Source organism: Spinacia oleracea, chromosome 1, assembly GCF_020520425.1.
Source record: "Spinacia oleracea cultivar Varoflay chromosome 1, BTI_SOV_V1, whole genome shotgun sequence".
In the NCBI taxonomy this organism is placed as follows: domain Eukaryota; kingdom Viridiplantae; phylum Streptophyta; class Magnoliopsida; order Caryophyllales; family Amaranthaceae; genus Spinacia; species Spinacia oleracea.
Window position 1 is genome coordinate 136,000,811 of NC_079487.1, and position 16,147 is coordinate 136,016,957.

General features: G+C 37.4%; 1 protein-coding gene across 1 annotated transcript; it reads right to left on the minus strand.

Annotated features, from left to right (window-relative positions):
• Positions 1 to 3,417: 3,417 nt before the first annotated feature.
• LOC110785746 (uncharacterized) lies at positions 3,418 to 14,981 on the minus strand. Its single transcript, XM_021990251.2, has 2 exons — positions 14,596 to 14,981; positions 3,418 to 3,885 (listed from the first exon to the last, which is right to left on the minus strand). The coding sequence occupies exons 1-2, from the start codon at positions 14,737 to 14,739 to the stop codon at positions 3,763 to 3,765; spliced, it is 267 nt and encodes an 88-aa protein (XP_021845943.1). The 5' UTR covers positions 14,740 to 14,981; the 3' UTR covers positions 3,418 to 3,762.
• Positions 14,982 to 16,147: the final 1,166 nt, after the last annotated feature.

Sequence of the window (16,147 nt, forward strand, 5' to 3'; positions counted from 1 at the left end):
GGTTGCTTTACCTTTTAAAGTTCAGATTACTCTTTTCCCTACAATGCAACTACTCCGTATTTACCAAACTCCTCTGTAAATTAGATTCTAGGTTAAAATTCAAAGTTACTAGTAATGATTTGCAATTTTTACACAAACAAAAATGACCATATGAAAATTCTATCCCCAAATCACATTAAAACTAAAAGAATATTGGTAAAAAAAATTGGGGATAGACAAGCTGAATTGTATCCCAACCAGGCAACCCCATCTATACAAGAACAGACATAACAACCATATAAGCATTACTCACGAAGTCCTAATAAGAGTGAATAATGAATGTCAACTAGCTTAGTCAGTTAAAGTGTTACCCAAGAAGCGAATCCTAGCTAAACCTTTTGCGCACACCAAAAAACAAGTATTTAGAATGAATAAATAAAAGAGGTTTTGCCATTAAAGAATCAAAATGTGGTAGATATAGGATATAGGTCACTAAATCTACTACAAGGAGTGTTGCCAATTGTACATATAAAAATGAATAAGATAAATAGTTGAAAGGTCAATCAAGGAAGGGTTAGTTGCTAATCCAAGAGGTTAATTTGGAAGAACCGAAGCAAATGAGCTCATCAAAGATTCGCACATGGGGAGCTGGGAAAGTCGGCAACAACCACCATTATGAAATATGATTAATTGGAATTCTCCAATATGGATAAAAATGTATAGCTATATTTTGCAACTTCTGCCCTATAAAAGTTACATTTTTTAATATGTAAGCAAGAACCAAAACTTTGCACTCAGCAATCGGAAAATACAGCACATACTAAACCATTTAAAGAAATAGGAGCACATGCTGATTGTCATTTTTGGGGAGAAGAGTACCCACCTTACTTAACACTTATTTAGTTCTTTTGGATAAAGAAACCAAAACAAGTGATTGAAAGGGTGACTAGTGATTAGTACATGCATGTAAGAAACTCGAATTTTCGTTGTTCGGTAAGGAAGTCAGGGTAGGAAAAGAAAAGAAGAGAACTGAGATAAAAGAGAGTCACGTACTTAGTTAGTACGGTTATTCAACTTTAACACTTCTTTTGGATCAAGGAACAAAGCAAGTTTTGAAAGAGGATTTGGCTAGTGTGTAGTACATGCATGTAAGAAACTCAAATTTCCACTGTTCGGCAAGGAAGTCGAGGTAGGAAGAGAAGAGAACCGAGATCAAAGAGATTCACGTACTTAGTAAATACTTAAGAGGGTGATAAAGGATTTTGGCTAATGAGTAGTGACTAGTGAGTAGTACATGCATGTAAGAAACTCAAATTTCCATTCTTCGGCAAGGGAGACGAGGTAGGAAGAGAATCAGGATTTAAGAGATTTGAGTACTTAGTAAATACGGTTATTCACTCTCATACAGTCCATCTTCAATAATGTCGCTCTAAATGCTTCTAAAATATGAATAGCTCTAGCCACATACAAGATGTAAGCCCCCTTATCCTTAAGATAACAAAATGGTTATTTCTAATTGATCCTGGATCGAAACACATCATCCATATGTTGTTTAACGATAAAAGAAATACGACAAATTAGATTTTTATATAGTCCAATAAAATCCAAAAACTAAATAAAGAAAGTATTTTAACTCTCATTGAAAATAGACAAATAATCCAATATAAGTTTCTACTTTCTAATCTTACAAAAGGAAATGTAGTTCATCTACTATTTCACTCAATAAAGTCCCTACCACTTATACTTGGGTCCTAGTAGATAAAAGAAGTAAGCTAATAATATAGGACCACACCTAGTAAACACTATCAAAGATTCGAGAGGCTGATCTTAGTGGAAATTCTCTAGCAAAGGCCTACTACTTCCACAAGTTTTGGAAGGATGGCAAGTATGGATTATGGAATACTATGTCATGTTGATTGAATCTACTAGAAGAGACATGGCCAACTAGACTACTACCGGTTCTTCATGGTGGTGCTAAGAGTTTCCGTGAGATTGGCAAGGACCCCAAGGAAGAGCCCAACTGTAAAGGATCATCAATTCAGTTTACTGAGTTTAGGATTATGGTAACAGAACTAGGTAAGTTTTTCACAAAGTGTCAATGCAGTCTTCCTTGCGAGCAAGTAAAGATAGGTATGGCTAAACACAATAAGGGTGGGAATGCACAGAAACAAATTCCACAAACAGGCGTTAAGATCATGGAAATTTACTTATTTCATTTTAGAGTACAAAGGAAGCACACAAATAAAATTTTAAGTAACACCCAAATTTAATTACCCATATTATACGCGTGATTAGGATGTCATTTCTGTTCCCTTTCACTTACTCTAGTATAGCGACCAGCCATCATTATAAAGTCATTGCTATAAATAGTCTGCCTCCACAACTTTGAGATAACATCAACCTTAAAATACCCCAAAATCAAAAGTCAAAATTAGATAAATCTATTTAAGAAGTAAGCCAAACGTAAGGGTGCCGTAATGAAAGTTTCCCTTAAAAAAATAATATGAATTGTGGAAGCAACAAAGACTTATACATGAAAGATAATAGCTTTCTTCGCGAAAGAAGATAACCTTTTCATTTATACTTATGGTCCTCCTAACACCTCTCAATGTCATAGATTACGTCTAATGATCTGTATGGATGGAATAAAGGGAAATAGAAATTCTTGTTTCACGTCTTTGAACATCTTAGATATCAAAATCAATCCCCCTGATTCCAAGAATAACCTCAAAAGGAATTGTCTTAGTCTATAAAGAACGGTGTCTTGTGTTTATGGCTATCCTCAATGTCGATTTCATGTCAATAAAGATTAAGGACCACCATATTACATCAGAAGATGTACCTCATAAAGACAAACTGAAACGGCAAATACTCCACCAAGTAGTTCCAACACCCTTTTAAACTAGGAAAGGGCATCGTCTCATACCAACTACCAACGAATATCAAATTTAGAGATGGAAACCTCAGCCTTTCAACTAAACAAAAAAGCACTCATCTGATTCTAAGCCAAACAAGCAAAAGACATAGAGATATATAAAGTCTACCTTCCAACACTTCATAGTGGGATTTCCTATTATTAGCCTTTACAAGGCATTACACCTCAAATTCAGCAAAAAGTAACAGGGGAATCCAACCACCAGTATATCCTATACTCCAAATATGGTCAGGTTTTCTGCTTACAACAGGTTATAAAAATTAATAACCAGCAATTATTTTCTTCCACGTCCATTGGACTCCCCCAAATAAAATTCTTCAGCCCTTCAAACAACTCATATTGGATAGATGGAACCAGTTCCATAGCACCAGCATGGATGGCATAATCTCTAATTTGAACCAAAAATTGAGCATTTATCTCAAGAATACTCATCAAAGCATGCGTCTAAAAATCACAGCATGATAACAGTCTAAAAGTCAATCTTACAATGCTAGACAAGTACCTAGGTAAGAATTCACAAATCATAACATTTCATCTGGTGATGCAAATACAAAAAAAGACATCTGGATGAACTGATGGTGTTTTGACCAGCCCACTGATGTGAGAACTGAGAACAAGACAAGTCAAAGTAAAAACTATAAGAGCTTTGACGCAAAAGTCTAACCTTCCAAGTAATGTTTGAAAATAATATGATTTTGACCGGGCTACCTAATAACAAGATTATTCAGGTCAAGCAATCAAAATTTCTAGGTACTAATGGGTCTAATTTCACGTTAATTTTTCAAGAATATTCAAGCAGGAAAGATAATACATAAACAATAACTATTGTGCATCATTAAGCTCATCCTCTATTCCTCAATTTTTTGTTCAAGAATCTTGCCTGGTCTCCCACTGGGTGCTATGCCATTGTTTAGACCATCTGATGTTGAAGGAGGTTGATCTCCTGAACAGGCCTTGAGTACTGCTTCATTCTGTTACAACAGCGGGCGTCAACAAGTCAAATACAAAACACAAGTTAGAACTGAATCAGACTACCCAATTTACGGTAAAAAAAGCAGCACCAAACATCCAAATTTCATGGCTACATGCACCAGAAGCGTTAGTCGCATAACACTTATATTTGCAGCAAAAAAACAATACACGGAGACAAACATTCAAGGCAGTGGCTGCTGTGTGATTTATATAGTTACCGCCATACCGACAAACAAAACTACATAATTTTGACAAAAGGGTCATTTCCAGAATACAACAGAGACTGACTGTCAGCAACTACCATGCAAGACAGGGAAGTGAAGTCCAAAATTTAGCAATAAGGAAATGATTAATGCACGTGATTGAAGACAGGACTGTTAACTTAGATAACAATTATTCAGTTGACTATTACACTCTACAAGGTGCTCCCTCGTGTTGATAATATCAGCAATATAAGATCCTCTGATCAAAATAATTTTACCATAGAAGTCCTAATTGCAAATCTTAATTTGGGTACAATTCCAAGTATATGATACAAGACACAAACAGTAAAATAAATGGAGATCTACCCTCTAACAAGAAGATAAGCTACTTCCAAAAGATGCTTGATAAAGTATACACAGAAATAAATAGCAGGGACAAGTGGCGAGTCGAAAATTTCGTAATAAAATAGAATTAACAACAAAAAAAGGAAAAAATAGAGAGAGACTGAGCAAAAAATAAGGAGAGAAGAGTCATCATGTTCAAGAATATGTAAATGCGCAAAAGCTACAAAAGACAGACCCTTTCTGAAGACTGCTACAGGAATCTCAAAATAGCAACAAACTTGTGTCAAGGGTCAAATGAAATCCAAATTAGTAAGTCAACTTCCCAAGTCATCCTTGTCCTTCTCTTCCTCTTTTGGAAGTTTTGATATACAAACACTAATATACCAGCATTAGGCATCATGTAACTTTCACCTAACATGCCCGTATCATCTAAGTCATGATACCACCATATTCCAAATTACTTTCCTTTGTCATTTCTAGTACGAGAGACCATGAATCCACAAAGCAACATACTGTTGAAGACTTGAATGTAGACTTCACCATTGTTAGGAATGAAACAATGAGGCCTCCTTCGCTCAATCACTAATATCTTAAGTACTTGCATTTGCATAACTAGCTAACACACTATCACCATAAGTCACTGACTCACTACAATAGCCACATGAAACACTTAAAGCGGGATTCATCACTCACATGAACCTCTAAAAGTACACCATTTCCCACCTCAAACTGTTCTGGTTAACGGAGATATGCCCTGGGCGTGGTAGGCCGGTAGTTCTTCTATCCAGTCTTGGATTCGAGGTTGATAATCTCGAGATGCACCACTATTTTAAACTCCAAAAAGCGGATCCACTGAAACCCAAGATCCAAGTGAGTAACTAAGGACCCAACATATGTAAATGAATATGTTGAAGTGTGCCCTCCCCTTACCTTCACGGCTTGACCTCTAAAGGGGATGCATATAGACATGTAGTGAATGTTCTTTAGGGTTAACAACATGGATGGACTTTGGTTGTTAGGATTAAGGCATATGCCAATTTGGATAAAGCTTAGAATACCGGTAGTTTGTACAAGTATACTGTTCATTGCTACACCAAAATGGACATGACTACTTCAAAATTCAATTTGTAGTCACGTAACTATAACTAGTATCTAACTTGAAGAGAAATAAGAAGTACATAACTATAGCCTTCAGGGCCATCACCCTTCAACATGAGGGCATTATCTAAGTTTTATGATCCATCATTTAAGTAAATAATTACCATATGAGGTATAACGTCACAGTGCTAGCAAGGAATATGCAGGGCCACTAAGTTTCCTCCATAAGAAGAAAAACGGCATGACGTTCCATGTCAAAGTGGTCACGATAAAATACTACTAGTTGAACAAGATCTAGAGCGCAACTGGTTCACTCACTTATTAGACACTTATCATAGTCTCCATTCTTCAAAGCCCAAATTGTTGCCCATAAGCAAAAACAACAAAGTCTATGTCGCTAACCCTAAAGCACATTCACGGTATATCCCCCTTAGGGATAAAGGGAAGGGGAGGCCACATTTCCAATGGACATACTCCAAGGAAACTATTTCTCATTACTACACTATCTCACTTATATCAGGTATAAAAGTGGGTGTTGGAGGCTTTACTATGCGGTCCCATGACTCCACCGCTAGATTCGAAATTCATATTTCATGGACCTAAAGGTATATGCAGTTTCACAACCAAAAACGAACATCAAGCACGATTTTACTCCTCCCGTCCTTGTTTACTTAGAAAATTTATTAGTACACGGTTTCAGAAGATAATTATGTTGTAAATTTATTATTTTGATGGTTGAGTAGATGTGAAACAAAATGGTAGGTCCAAAGGTGAGGTAAGAAAAACTCTATAGTTTTAAAATTTGTGGGACCATGTCAAAAAAGAGAGTTTTCAAACTAATCTAACACCTCTCGAAAAATAAAGTGTTCAAAATATTCAAAGACATAGGGTAATTACTTGAGTTGTCTTGATCAATCACCTTTACAAACTGGCCCTATGGGCCTATGGCATCCGAGGCCTTTCCCTTGGATATAAGTTGCCTCCCAATCATCACCTTGGCTCAAAGGCAATGAAGGCCCTGGATATTGGCATGTCCTATGTTACTCGGACTCGGGTACGGGTGTCGGACACGGGTATGGATTCGAGTGTCGGACCCGGTAAAGTTAAAATTTCAAGACACGGGACCCTGTCCTAATTTTAGACACGGGTACGGGGACATGGAAAAAAATTACTAGAAAAGTAAATAAATTAAAGAAAAAGAAAATAACAATTAAATTTCTTTTGAAAAAAAGAATTGAAAAAGTTTTCTTAAAGTAGCCCCATGCTTTAAACAAAAAACAAAGTGAATTTTATTCCTAATTAACACATCTAGGGTTAATTAAAACTAGATTGGATATTTTCTTAAAGCAGGGGGCCAGGGGCTGACAAGCAATGTCCGACTGACCGACCAAGGATCCGGTACGGATTCCATACCCGGATCAATGTCGTGTCGGGTCGACACGGGTATGAGCCCAAAAGAGGAGTGTCGAAGTAACACAGGGCATGTCTCATAACCTTGACCACAGAAGTGGTTGCATTCATTCCGTCGCATTATTTTTTACCAAGTAAATTGTAACACTAACTCCCTTATAAATCCTTGACTCTAAATTAACACCCAAATAGTTAACTTAGTTAAATGTCATCCTTTGTTTCACATACCAAAGCGTCAGCTAATAATTGCATCATGGCATGCAATTTTGTGTTGTTCTACAAATTTGCGGAAAGGACTTAAAAACTTGATGTAGCCCAATATTGAGAAGAAAGTGCTTTGAGTTCATAAGTAATTCAAAATGCCAACTCCTTGTTCCTTCACAATGTCTCCACTAACAAGTAAGAGGTGGTTCTTTGTCACCAAAGCACCTCCATAAACCTCTTCAAGAAACAGAATATAACAGATATAAACAATAATATTAGGACAGAAACAACACATAGCCATACTCAAAGCTAGTCTACAATTCGTATCATGTTTCTGTTTATTCTATTGAACCTTGCAAAGTAATCCAGTATACCTGGTCATTTGCCAATGTTACATTTTATCTCATATTTTACCAAATTTTGGTTAGTCCTATTTCTTTTATCCACATTCATGACGTCATATCATAATTAATTCCTTACAGCTCCGTATTCCCACCAAAGCAACCAAAATGGAGTAGTATGCACCCTCACACTTTGACACTTCACATTAGACCAGAATATTGATATCCACGCTGATATACAGTACTAGTTTCCAAATCAAGAGTAACACATACAAAACCTTATTATACCCCAGAGAGAACTTGTCACTAACCCTAACAAGCCAAGATCACAATAGAATGATGTGAACATCTTAACATATTAGTATCATCCATCTGAACATCTTAGTACGAACTACAAGTTCTAAAACCAGCACTACAGTACAACCAGTACAGTACAACCTATGATGGGAGTTCACCTACAATTCTCCAAATTTTGAAATGAACCCCAAGTGGGAACTTGAAAATGAAAATACCTACTCAAAATGAAGGAAGAAAAAGGCCCTCAAATCAGTATTGCATTTGTGTTTCATGCCCCAGTGCTCCAACCCACTGATCAAATGTGTCTAATCTCTACGAACTGGCATAATTTCAATAACACACTTGATCAACAATTTCTGCAATTTATTCACACAACCTAGTGAGGCTTCCTATATAAACGCTAGACAGTACAAACCTGACAACCCAGTCCTGATTGTTCGCGTCACCCACTAACACAACCCCCAAGGCCTCAACTCCAAATAATCAGGTCTCCTAAGCCTCCAAGAAGCAACTTATATTCCTACTGTAGAAAACTATGTTCCCTCACCCCACCCCTCCCCCAATCCCCAAAAGGATGTTGATGTTGTGGCATCCTAAGTATTACTAGTAAGTACTCCACAACTCCACCAAAACTCTGCGATATACAGGTCGCGAAATTTTAGTCAAAACAAAAGTTTCACCGCTAACTTCTTAGAATAACCCAAATAAAAAGGGAGCAGCACTCTCTTGAGATGAAAGGAAGTCTTTTCATTTACTTTCAACAGCTGACAGGCAAGCCACTATCAATTTTGGATCACACTAGGCTGAATCGAGCATCTCACTAGATCGCCCTCAATAACTTATCAGTTATCGAGCATCAAAAACTTGATGCTTGCCCAAGCTAAGAATTACTAACATAGTAAGTCGCCTCTCCTCAATCCAAAGGGTAAAGCCCTGCTCCAAAACTCTTTCATAGTCACGAGTCTCGTAGAAGACGTCCATTAATCTTGCAATACATCACAAAGCTTAGAAAAATAGAACAATTTGGGTCCTTGATATTGTAGAGCATTCGGGAAAAGGGGAGAACCACCCAAATTTGATGATGAATGAAACTATAAGCAGCAACAAAACCAAATGCTTATACATTCAAACTTGCGCTACTAAAGCAACAATGTCAGATGAAACAATTTCTAACAACAGATAAACTAAATTCATGATTACTTTGTTGGAGTTTGTTCCTCCAAAAAAGGAATGCTTCAAAAGAATGAAAAAACCAATTGTCCCACATTGATAAAAAACCCACATACTACCTTCTTTATATATTGCACTACCCTTTAATCATTTGTTTAAGAGTGCTTGAGAGTGGCATGGGTGGTCACAACACACACACGCGCGCGCCGGGCCGGGCTCGGGCGAGGGCCTTGGGCCTTGGGCCTTGGGCCTTGGTACTTGGTACTTGGCGAATGCGGTTCGCAACATTTTGATGGGAAAAACTATAGGATGTGGTCTGATAAAATGGAATTTTTCTTAGGTCAAATTGGGGTAGATTATACTCTCCTTATTGATGTAGCCCCTGTTGATTCTATTAGGGATTTCGATAAGGATAATAAGACCTGTCGTGGTATGTTGTTGCATTATATGACTACTTCCCTTTACATGATTCATAGTAAGTCAAAGAATGCAAAGGATATTTGGGATGCTTTAAAATCTAAGTATGGTACTGATGATTTTGGGACTAAGAAGTATGCTTGTTCTCGTTGGTTAAATTTTCGTATGACTGATGATAAGCCTGTTTTAGATCAAGTACATGAGTATGAGAATCTATGTGCTGATATTATTGCTGAAGGAATGAAGTTTTGTGATCAGTTTCAAGCCAATTGTCTTCTTGAAAAACTACCTCCTTCCTGGAGGAATTATGTTCACTCCATGAAGCATAAACAGAAGGATTTCACCCTCCAAGAGTTGGTTTCTGGGATCAAGATAGAAGAGCAGAATCGCATCCAAACCAAAGGGAAATCTCAGGATCATTCCTCTTCTACTGCTAACCTTGTTGAATCTAAAAATGCAGGTTATAATAAAGGTTCGAAAGGCAAAGGTTCTAATCAACTTCATGGGACCAGACAAGCCAACAACAACTTCAAGGGAAATAGGCAATTCAAGGGAAACTGCTTCACTTGTGGTAAGTTCGGGCATATTGCAAAAGATTGCAGACAAAGGCATGGACCAAACAACAATGCAAAGGAGAATAAAGCTCAAGCCAATCTTGTTGAGGATGAAATCATTGCTGCTGTGGTGTCGGAAGTAAACTTGGTGAGCAACGTAACAGAATGGGTGCTTGATACCGGTGCAACTCGTCATATTTGTTCTAGCAAGGAGATGTTCAAGGAGTACGAAAAAGTTTCTGAAGGAGAATGTGTCTTCATGGGCAACTCAAGCACTGTGAGTGTTCTTGGCAAAGGAAAGGTTTTTCTGAAATTAACTTCCGGAAAAACCATTGCTTTGCAAAATGTCTTACATGTACCTGATATTCGCAGAAACCTCATTTCTGGTGCATTATTGAACAAAGCTGGCATCAAATTAACTTTTGAATCTGATAAACTTGTACTCACCAGAAATGGGGATTTTGTGGGAAAGGGATTTTGTAATGGGGGTTTGTTTGTGCTTGATGTTGTTTCTGATAATAAAACTCCTACTGCTTCTGTTTATATTGCTGAGTCTGTTTCTTTATGGCATTCTAGACTAGGTCATGTGAATGTTGCATCTGTTAAACGACTTAAACAACTTAGTTTAATTCCTGACTTTAGCAATACTTCTTTCGATAAGTGTGAAGTATGTGTGGAGGCTAAACACCCTAAGAAAGCGTTTAACAAAAGTGTATCTCGTACTTCTTCTTTACTTGAGTTAGTTCATAGTGACTTAGGTGACTTTAAGAATTCAATGAGTAGAGGAGGTAAGCATTACTATATTACTTTTGTTGATGATTTTTCCCGATTTACTAAGGTTTATTTGTTGAGTACTAAAGATGAGGCTGAAGAAAAGTTTCTTATCTATAAGGCTGAAGTTGAAAACCAATTAAACCTTAAGATTAAAAGGCTGAGATCAGATAGAGGTGGAGAGTATGATAGCAATCCCCTTAAGAAATTTTGTGAAACTAATGGTATTATTCATGAGACTACAGCTCCTTATACCCCCGAACAAAATGGAATAGCTGAGCGGAAAAATAGAACCCTTAAGGATATGATGAATGCTATGCTTATTAGTTCGGGTATGCCTACTAACATGTGGGGTGAGGCCATTCTTTCTGCTTGCTATGTGCTTAATCGTGTTCCCCATAAAAAACTAGATAAAACCCCTTTTGAGCTATGGAGAGGTTTTAAACCAAACCTGAGTTACCTTAAAGTGTGGGGGTGTCTAGGAAAAATAGGACTTCCTGATTTCCAAAGGAGTAAGATTGGGCCTAAGACTGTTGATGGGATTTTTATTGGTTATGCTTCTAACAGTGCTGCATATAGACTCATTCTTAAGGATGCATCTGGTTTTGGTCCAATTCGTGAGTCAAGGGATGTTGAATTTTTTGAGCATATTTTTCCTATGAAATTGAATGTGCAAGCAAGTTTACCTGTTCCATCTCCATCTTCTTCTGTTGTGCATCATGACATTGCATCATCTAATGTAGAACCCAGAAGGAGTAAGAGAGCTAGAACTGAGTCTAGTTTTGGTCCTGATTTCATAACTGCATTTCTTATTGAAAATGAGTTTCTGAATGAGCATGAGATAGATGCATTTATTTTAGAAGAAAATCCTAGGACCTATGGGGAGGCTATGAGGTCTGTTGACTCTAGTTTCTGGTTAGAGGCCATAAATAGTGAGATAGAGTCTATCATGAGTAACAATACTTGGGTTTTGACTGAACTTCCTAGGGGTTGTAAAGCTTTAGGAAGTAAGTGGATTTTTACAAAGAAAGAGGATACTAATGGAAATTTGATCAAGTTTAAAGCTAGATTAGTAGTTGGTGGTCATCATCAAAAGAAAGGTCTAGATTTCTTTGATACCTATTCTCCTGTGACAAAGGTTGCTACCATTAGAGCTTTAATTGCACTTGCATCTATTCATGATCTTATTGTGCATCAAATGGATGTGAAAACTGCTTTTTTGAATGGTGATTTGAAAGAGGAGATTTACATGAAGCAACCAGAGGGATGTATTGCTCCTGGACAGGAAAACAAGGTATGTAAACTCATTAGATCGTTATACGGTCTAAAACAAGCACCTAAGCAATGGTATGACAAGTTTCATCAAACTATTATTTCTGATGGTTTTTGTGTTAATGATTCTGATGCTTGTGTGTATTCTAAACTTGACAAGTTTGGTTGTGTGATCATATGTCTATATGTGGATGATATGTTAATTTTTGGAACCAATATAGATGTTGTTAATGCAACTAAGGCCTTCTTAAATTCTTGTTTTGAAATGAAGGATTTGGGAGAGGCGGATGTTATTCTTGGCATAAAAATTATTAGAACTTCATATGGGCTGTCTTTAAACCAATCTCATTATGTTGAGAAAATTTTAAAGAAATTTAATCAATTTGATTGTACACCTGCGAAAACCCCATATGATTCTAATATTACTTTGAAGAAAAATAAAGGTGATAGTGTGTCTCAGGAACAATATGCCAAGATCATTGGAAGTGTGATGTTTTTAATGAATTATACTAGACCAGATATTGCATATGCTGTTAGTAGATTGAGTAGGTATACTCATAGTCCTAATCGTGATCATTGGAATGCTTTAATAAGACTATTGAGGTACTTGAAAGGCACTATCAATTGGGGTTTGCACTATCATAGGACACCATGTGTTTTAGAAGGATATTGCGATGCTAATTGGGTGTCAGATAATGATGAGATTCATTCTACTAGTGGCTATGTTTTCACTCTTGCTAGTGGTGCTATTTCATGGAAATCATCTAAACAAACTTGTATTGCTAAATCTACAATGGAATCTGAGTTTATTGCTTTAGAATTGGCAGGTCAAGAAGCCGAGTGGCTAAGGAGCCTGCTAGCTGACATACCATTGTGGGGGAAGCCAACTCCATCAGTGTCCATGCATTGTGACTCACAAGCTGCAATTGGGGTAGCGAACAATCAATCCTATAATGGAAAAAGGAGGCACATTCGCGTGAGGCATGCAATTGTTAGAGATCTGATCAGAAATAATGTGATATCACTTGAGTATGTAAAGTCGGAGAGGAATATTGCAGATCCTCTCACCAAAGGCCTTTGTAAGAAAATGGTGCATGAGTCAGCACAAGGAATGGGTTTAAAGCCTATTGAGGAGTGAATTGTGATGGATACCCATCTTGGAGAAATCTAAGTTCAATGGGTCAAACTAAGTCACAAAAGAACTCGCGTTTCGTATACTACTGCCATTCCTATTAATAAAGTGATGTAGTATTTTGTCTTACTGTCAAATGAGTAAGGATGAGCCAAAGCTCTTAATAAGTTCATAGCCTATTGAGGTGGCTTATGACCGTATAAACCTGATGAACTTACCTATGTGAATGTGGGGGCTACGCCCAACCCCCTATGAGGTCCCTTGGCTTAGGACCTCTAGAGCGTTCATGAAATACCAGGAACTTGTGGGGCACTGACTATTAAAGTTCGCGAGAACACTACTTGTTTTGAGAAAAGTTTGGTGCGCTGTTGTGTTACTACAATCCCCATGCAGGGTTCAAGGATAAATCCACCTTATATGGCTGTATGACATACTAGTATGCACTAGGTATCAATTCAAGTCCACAAGACATTGATACTTGCAAAACTAAGTATCCCTTGCCCAGAACATCTTTCATTACCAAAGCCGTCCTTCTTTTGAATCATGTGGGGGAATGTTGGAGTTTGTTCCTCCAAAAAAGGAATGCTTCAAAAGAATGAAAAAACCAATTGTCCCACATTGATAAAAAACCCACATACTACCTTCTTTATATATTGCACTACCCTTTAATCATTTGTTTAAGAGTGCTTGAGAGTGGCATGGGTGGTCACAACACAGACACACGCGCGCGCGCGCCGGGCCGGGCTCGGGCGAGGGCCGTGGGCCTTGGGCCTTGGTACTTGGCGAATGCGGTTCGCGGGCGTGGGGTGGGTTTTGTGGACCGGGTTATTCTTTTTGGTCAAGGGCAGTTTGATTAAGTCAGGAGACTTAATCAACCCACTAACTCTGGAAACTGCTCCATTAACCCCACTAGCCGTTTTATGACTGTTGGAGTTCCCCATTACTCCGGTAACTGCTCCACTAGCCGTTTATGGCTGTTACAGTTTCCCAAAAACTCTCTATAAATTCATCATCTTTTTCCACAGAAAACACACAGAAAATTGGTTCTTCTCCGAAATAAAAACACAAAAAACCTCCATTGTTCTGGGCATTGCTTAAGGGTGTTCTCAATCTAGTTCTTCGTCGTACACCGAAGGATTGGAGTCGTGTATCCCTGGGGGTCGGTTGCTACGAGTCCGCGTGTACTTAGCGGGGCAAATTCGACTTTAGGGCAGTGATTGGTGTCACGCCACGACATTGTTACAGATAAGCTTGTTCTAATTATTGTTCTTAATAGTCATAGTTCCTACATACTTGACAATGTAAGTTCGGCAATTAGTTAATTCATTTTCAATTGAAAATGAGCAAACAGAAATAAGGGTTTTGTGGCGGATAAACCCTAAGACAAAATAGGGTTTTTTTGGTAGCAATGACGAGAAGTAAAACAACATCAATTATTCAATCAATCAATTATATGATAAAATTAACAGAGATAGAACCTCCATTAAAGCATTACCTGCCAAACACGACGAAGGCGCTTCTTGGCGTTAGCCTTGCGAGTAGAAGTTAGCTTGATTCGCTTCCAAAGAAGACCACCAGAGTCATGCTTTTTCACAATCTCCATCATTCGTGTCCCCCAGAAAGCTCCTAATCCTCCCATTTTCTCTCTCCTCTCTACTATCAGTCTCTCTTTTCCGCCGTGTGCTTCACCACGATAAGGCGGCTGCCAACCTCGGTCTTCTGGAAATAATGGTTGTTTTGTGTTCGGGTATTTGAGTTCGCCTGCGATTTGGGCGCCCTAATCCTCCCGTAGTGACTAGCAAAGGAGTGGTGGAGTGGTAACAAAACAGTCACGTAGGCCTTGTGGCTTGTGCCGTTGTGCTCTCGCTCTTGGGTGGTTTGATTTTGATCAATTAAGAAAAGATGAGTAGGGTTTTTATCTAATTCATTTTTTATTAAAAATAAATAAACTAATTATACTCATTCATACATACGGATTATGAAGTATACTACGGGGTATATGAATTATGGACGACCGATTACTAAATTCTCATCTTACAACTAGATAAATCGAAATATTCTCTATACTACTCACATGATGAGCATACGTAAAATAAATAAATTAAACAATCTTAATCTAGTTCTATCTTTATACGAATAAAATAGAAAAATAGGGGATTTAGAACTCCTAAGGTATCGGCCCAGGATGAACGTTGGCGGCATGCTAGTTAACACATGAAAGTCAGATGAAAAGTGGTGTTTTCAATGGTGGACGGATGAGTATCACGTAAGAACATACACTTGGGACACTCACCACCTTATACCCCCATTCTATTAGCTACCACCACACCATACTGAGCAATATGAAATTCCTTTCTCCAGTCATTTCAGATGTTTAATTTACATTGACGCTTTCACAACAACACAAAAAATATTTTTTAAACATATCTCTAATTAGTAATCACTACACCAAAGATAATTCCACTTCCATCATAAACATCGAATTCTTCTTTAACACTTCCACGAGAGTTAGGTTTGATGAGTCCTGGTCCTATGCAACTATGCTAGCAAGCATACAAACACATATTGTAAAAGTTTTTGCGAAAGCTTGAACTTGGATAGTGATATGCGGTTAATTTAACTTATCATTTTAAAATAAGTGAAAATAAGCTAAGATAGTACAACCTTAATATGAATATAAAAATGAAAGAGTAGCTATTTCGTATTAGATAGTTTTAAAAACTAAGCTTCTAATAAAATTGTCGACTTTATTGTTGTAACCATTTCTCAAGTTGCACTGGAAATGCTCTTGCAAAAGACTAAATATACGCGTGGATACACTCTGAACTATAATTACATGTAATAGAAGACGTATTTCATATGAAATTATCAAGAATTATCTGAAAACTTAGGCCTATTATTCTGAACTGAGCTGGACTAAACTAAATAGAGCTGAATTGAATTGAATTAAATGAAACTGAAATAAAGTAAAAAAGAACAATGCCTTATTCTTGTCTAAAATTTATGAACTTATAAGAGAATCACAAATTATCTTATCCAAAATTTAA

Bases quoted from the DNA above. Each gene is read 5' to 3' on its own strand.
- LOC110785746 (XM_021990251.2), bottom strand. From the start codon at position 14,739: ATGGGAGGATTAGGAGCTTTCTGGGGGACACGAATGATGGAGATTGTG. The intron at 3,886-14,595 runs GTAATGCTTTAA...CTGTTGTAACAG, and splicing joins GCCTTCGTCGTGTTTGGCAG to AATGAAGCAGTACTCAAGGC.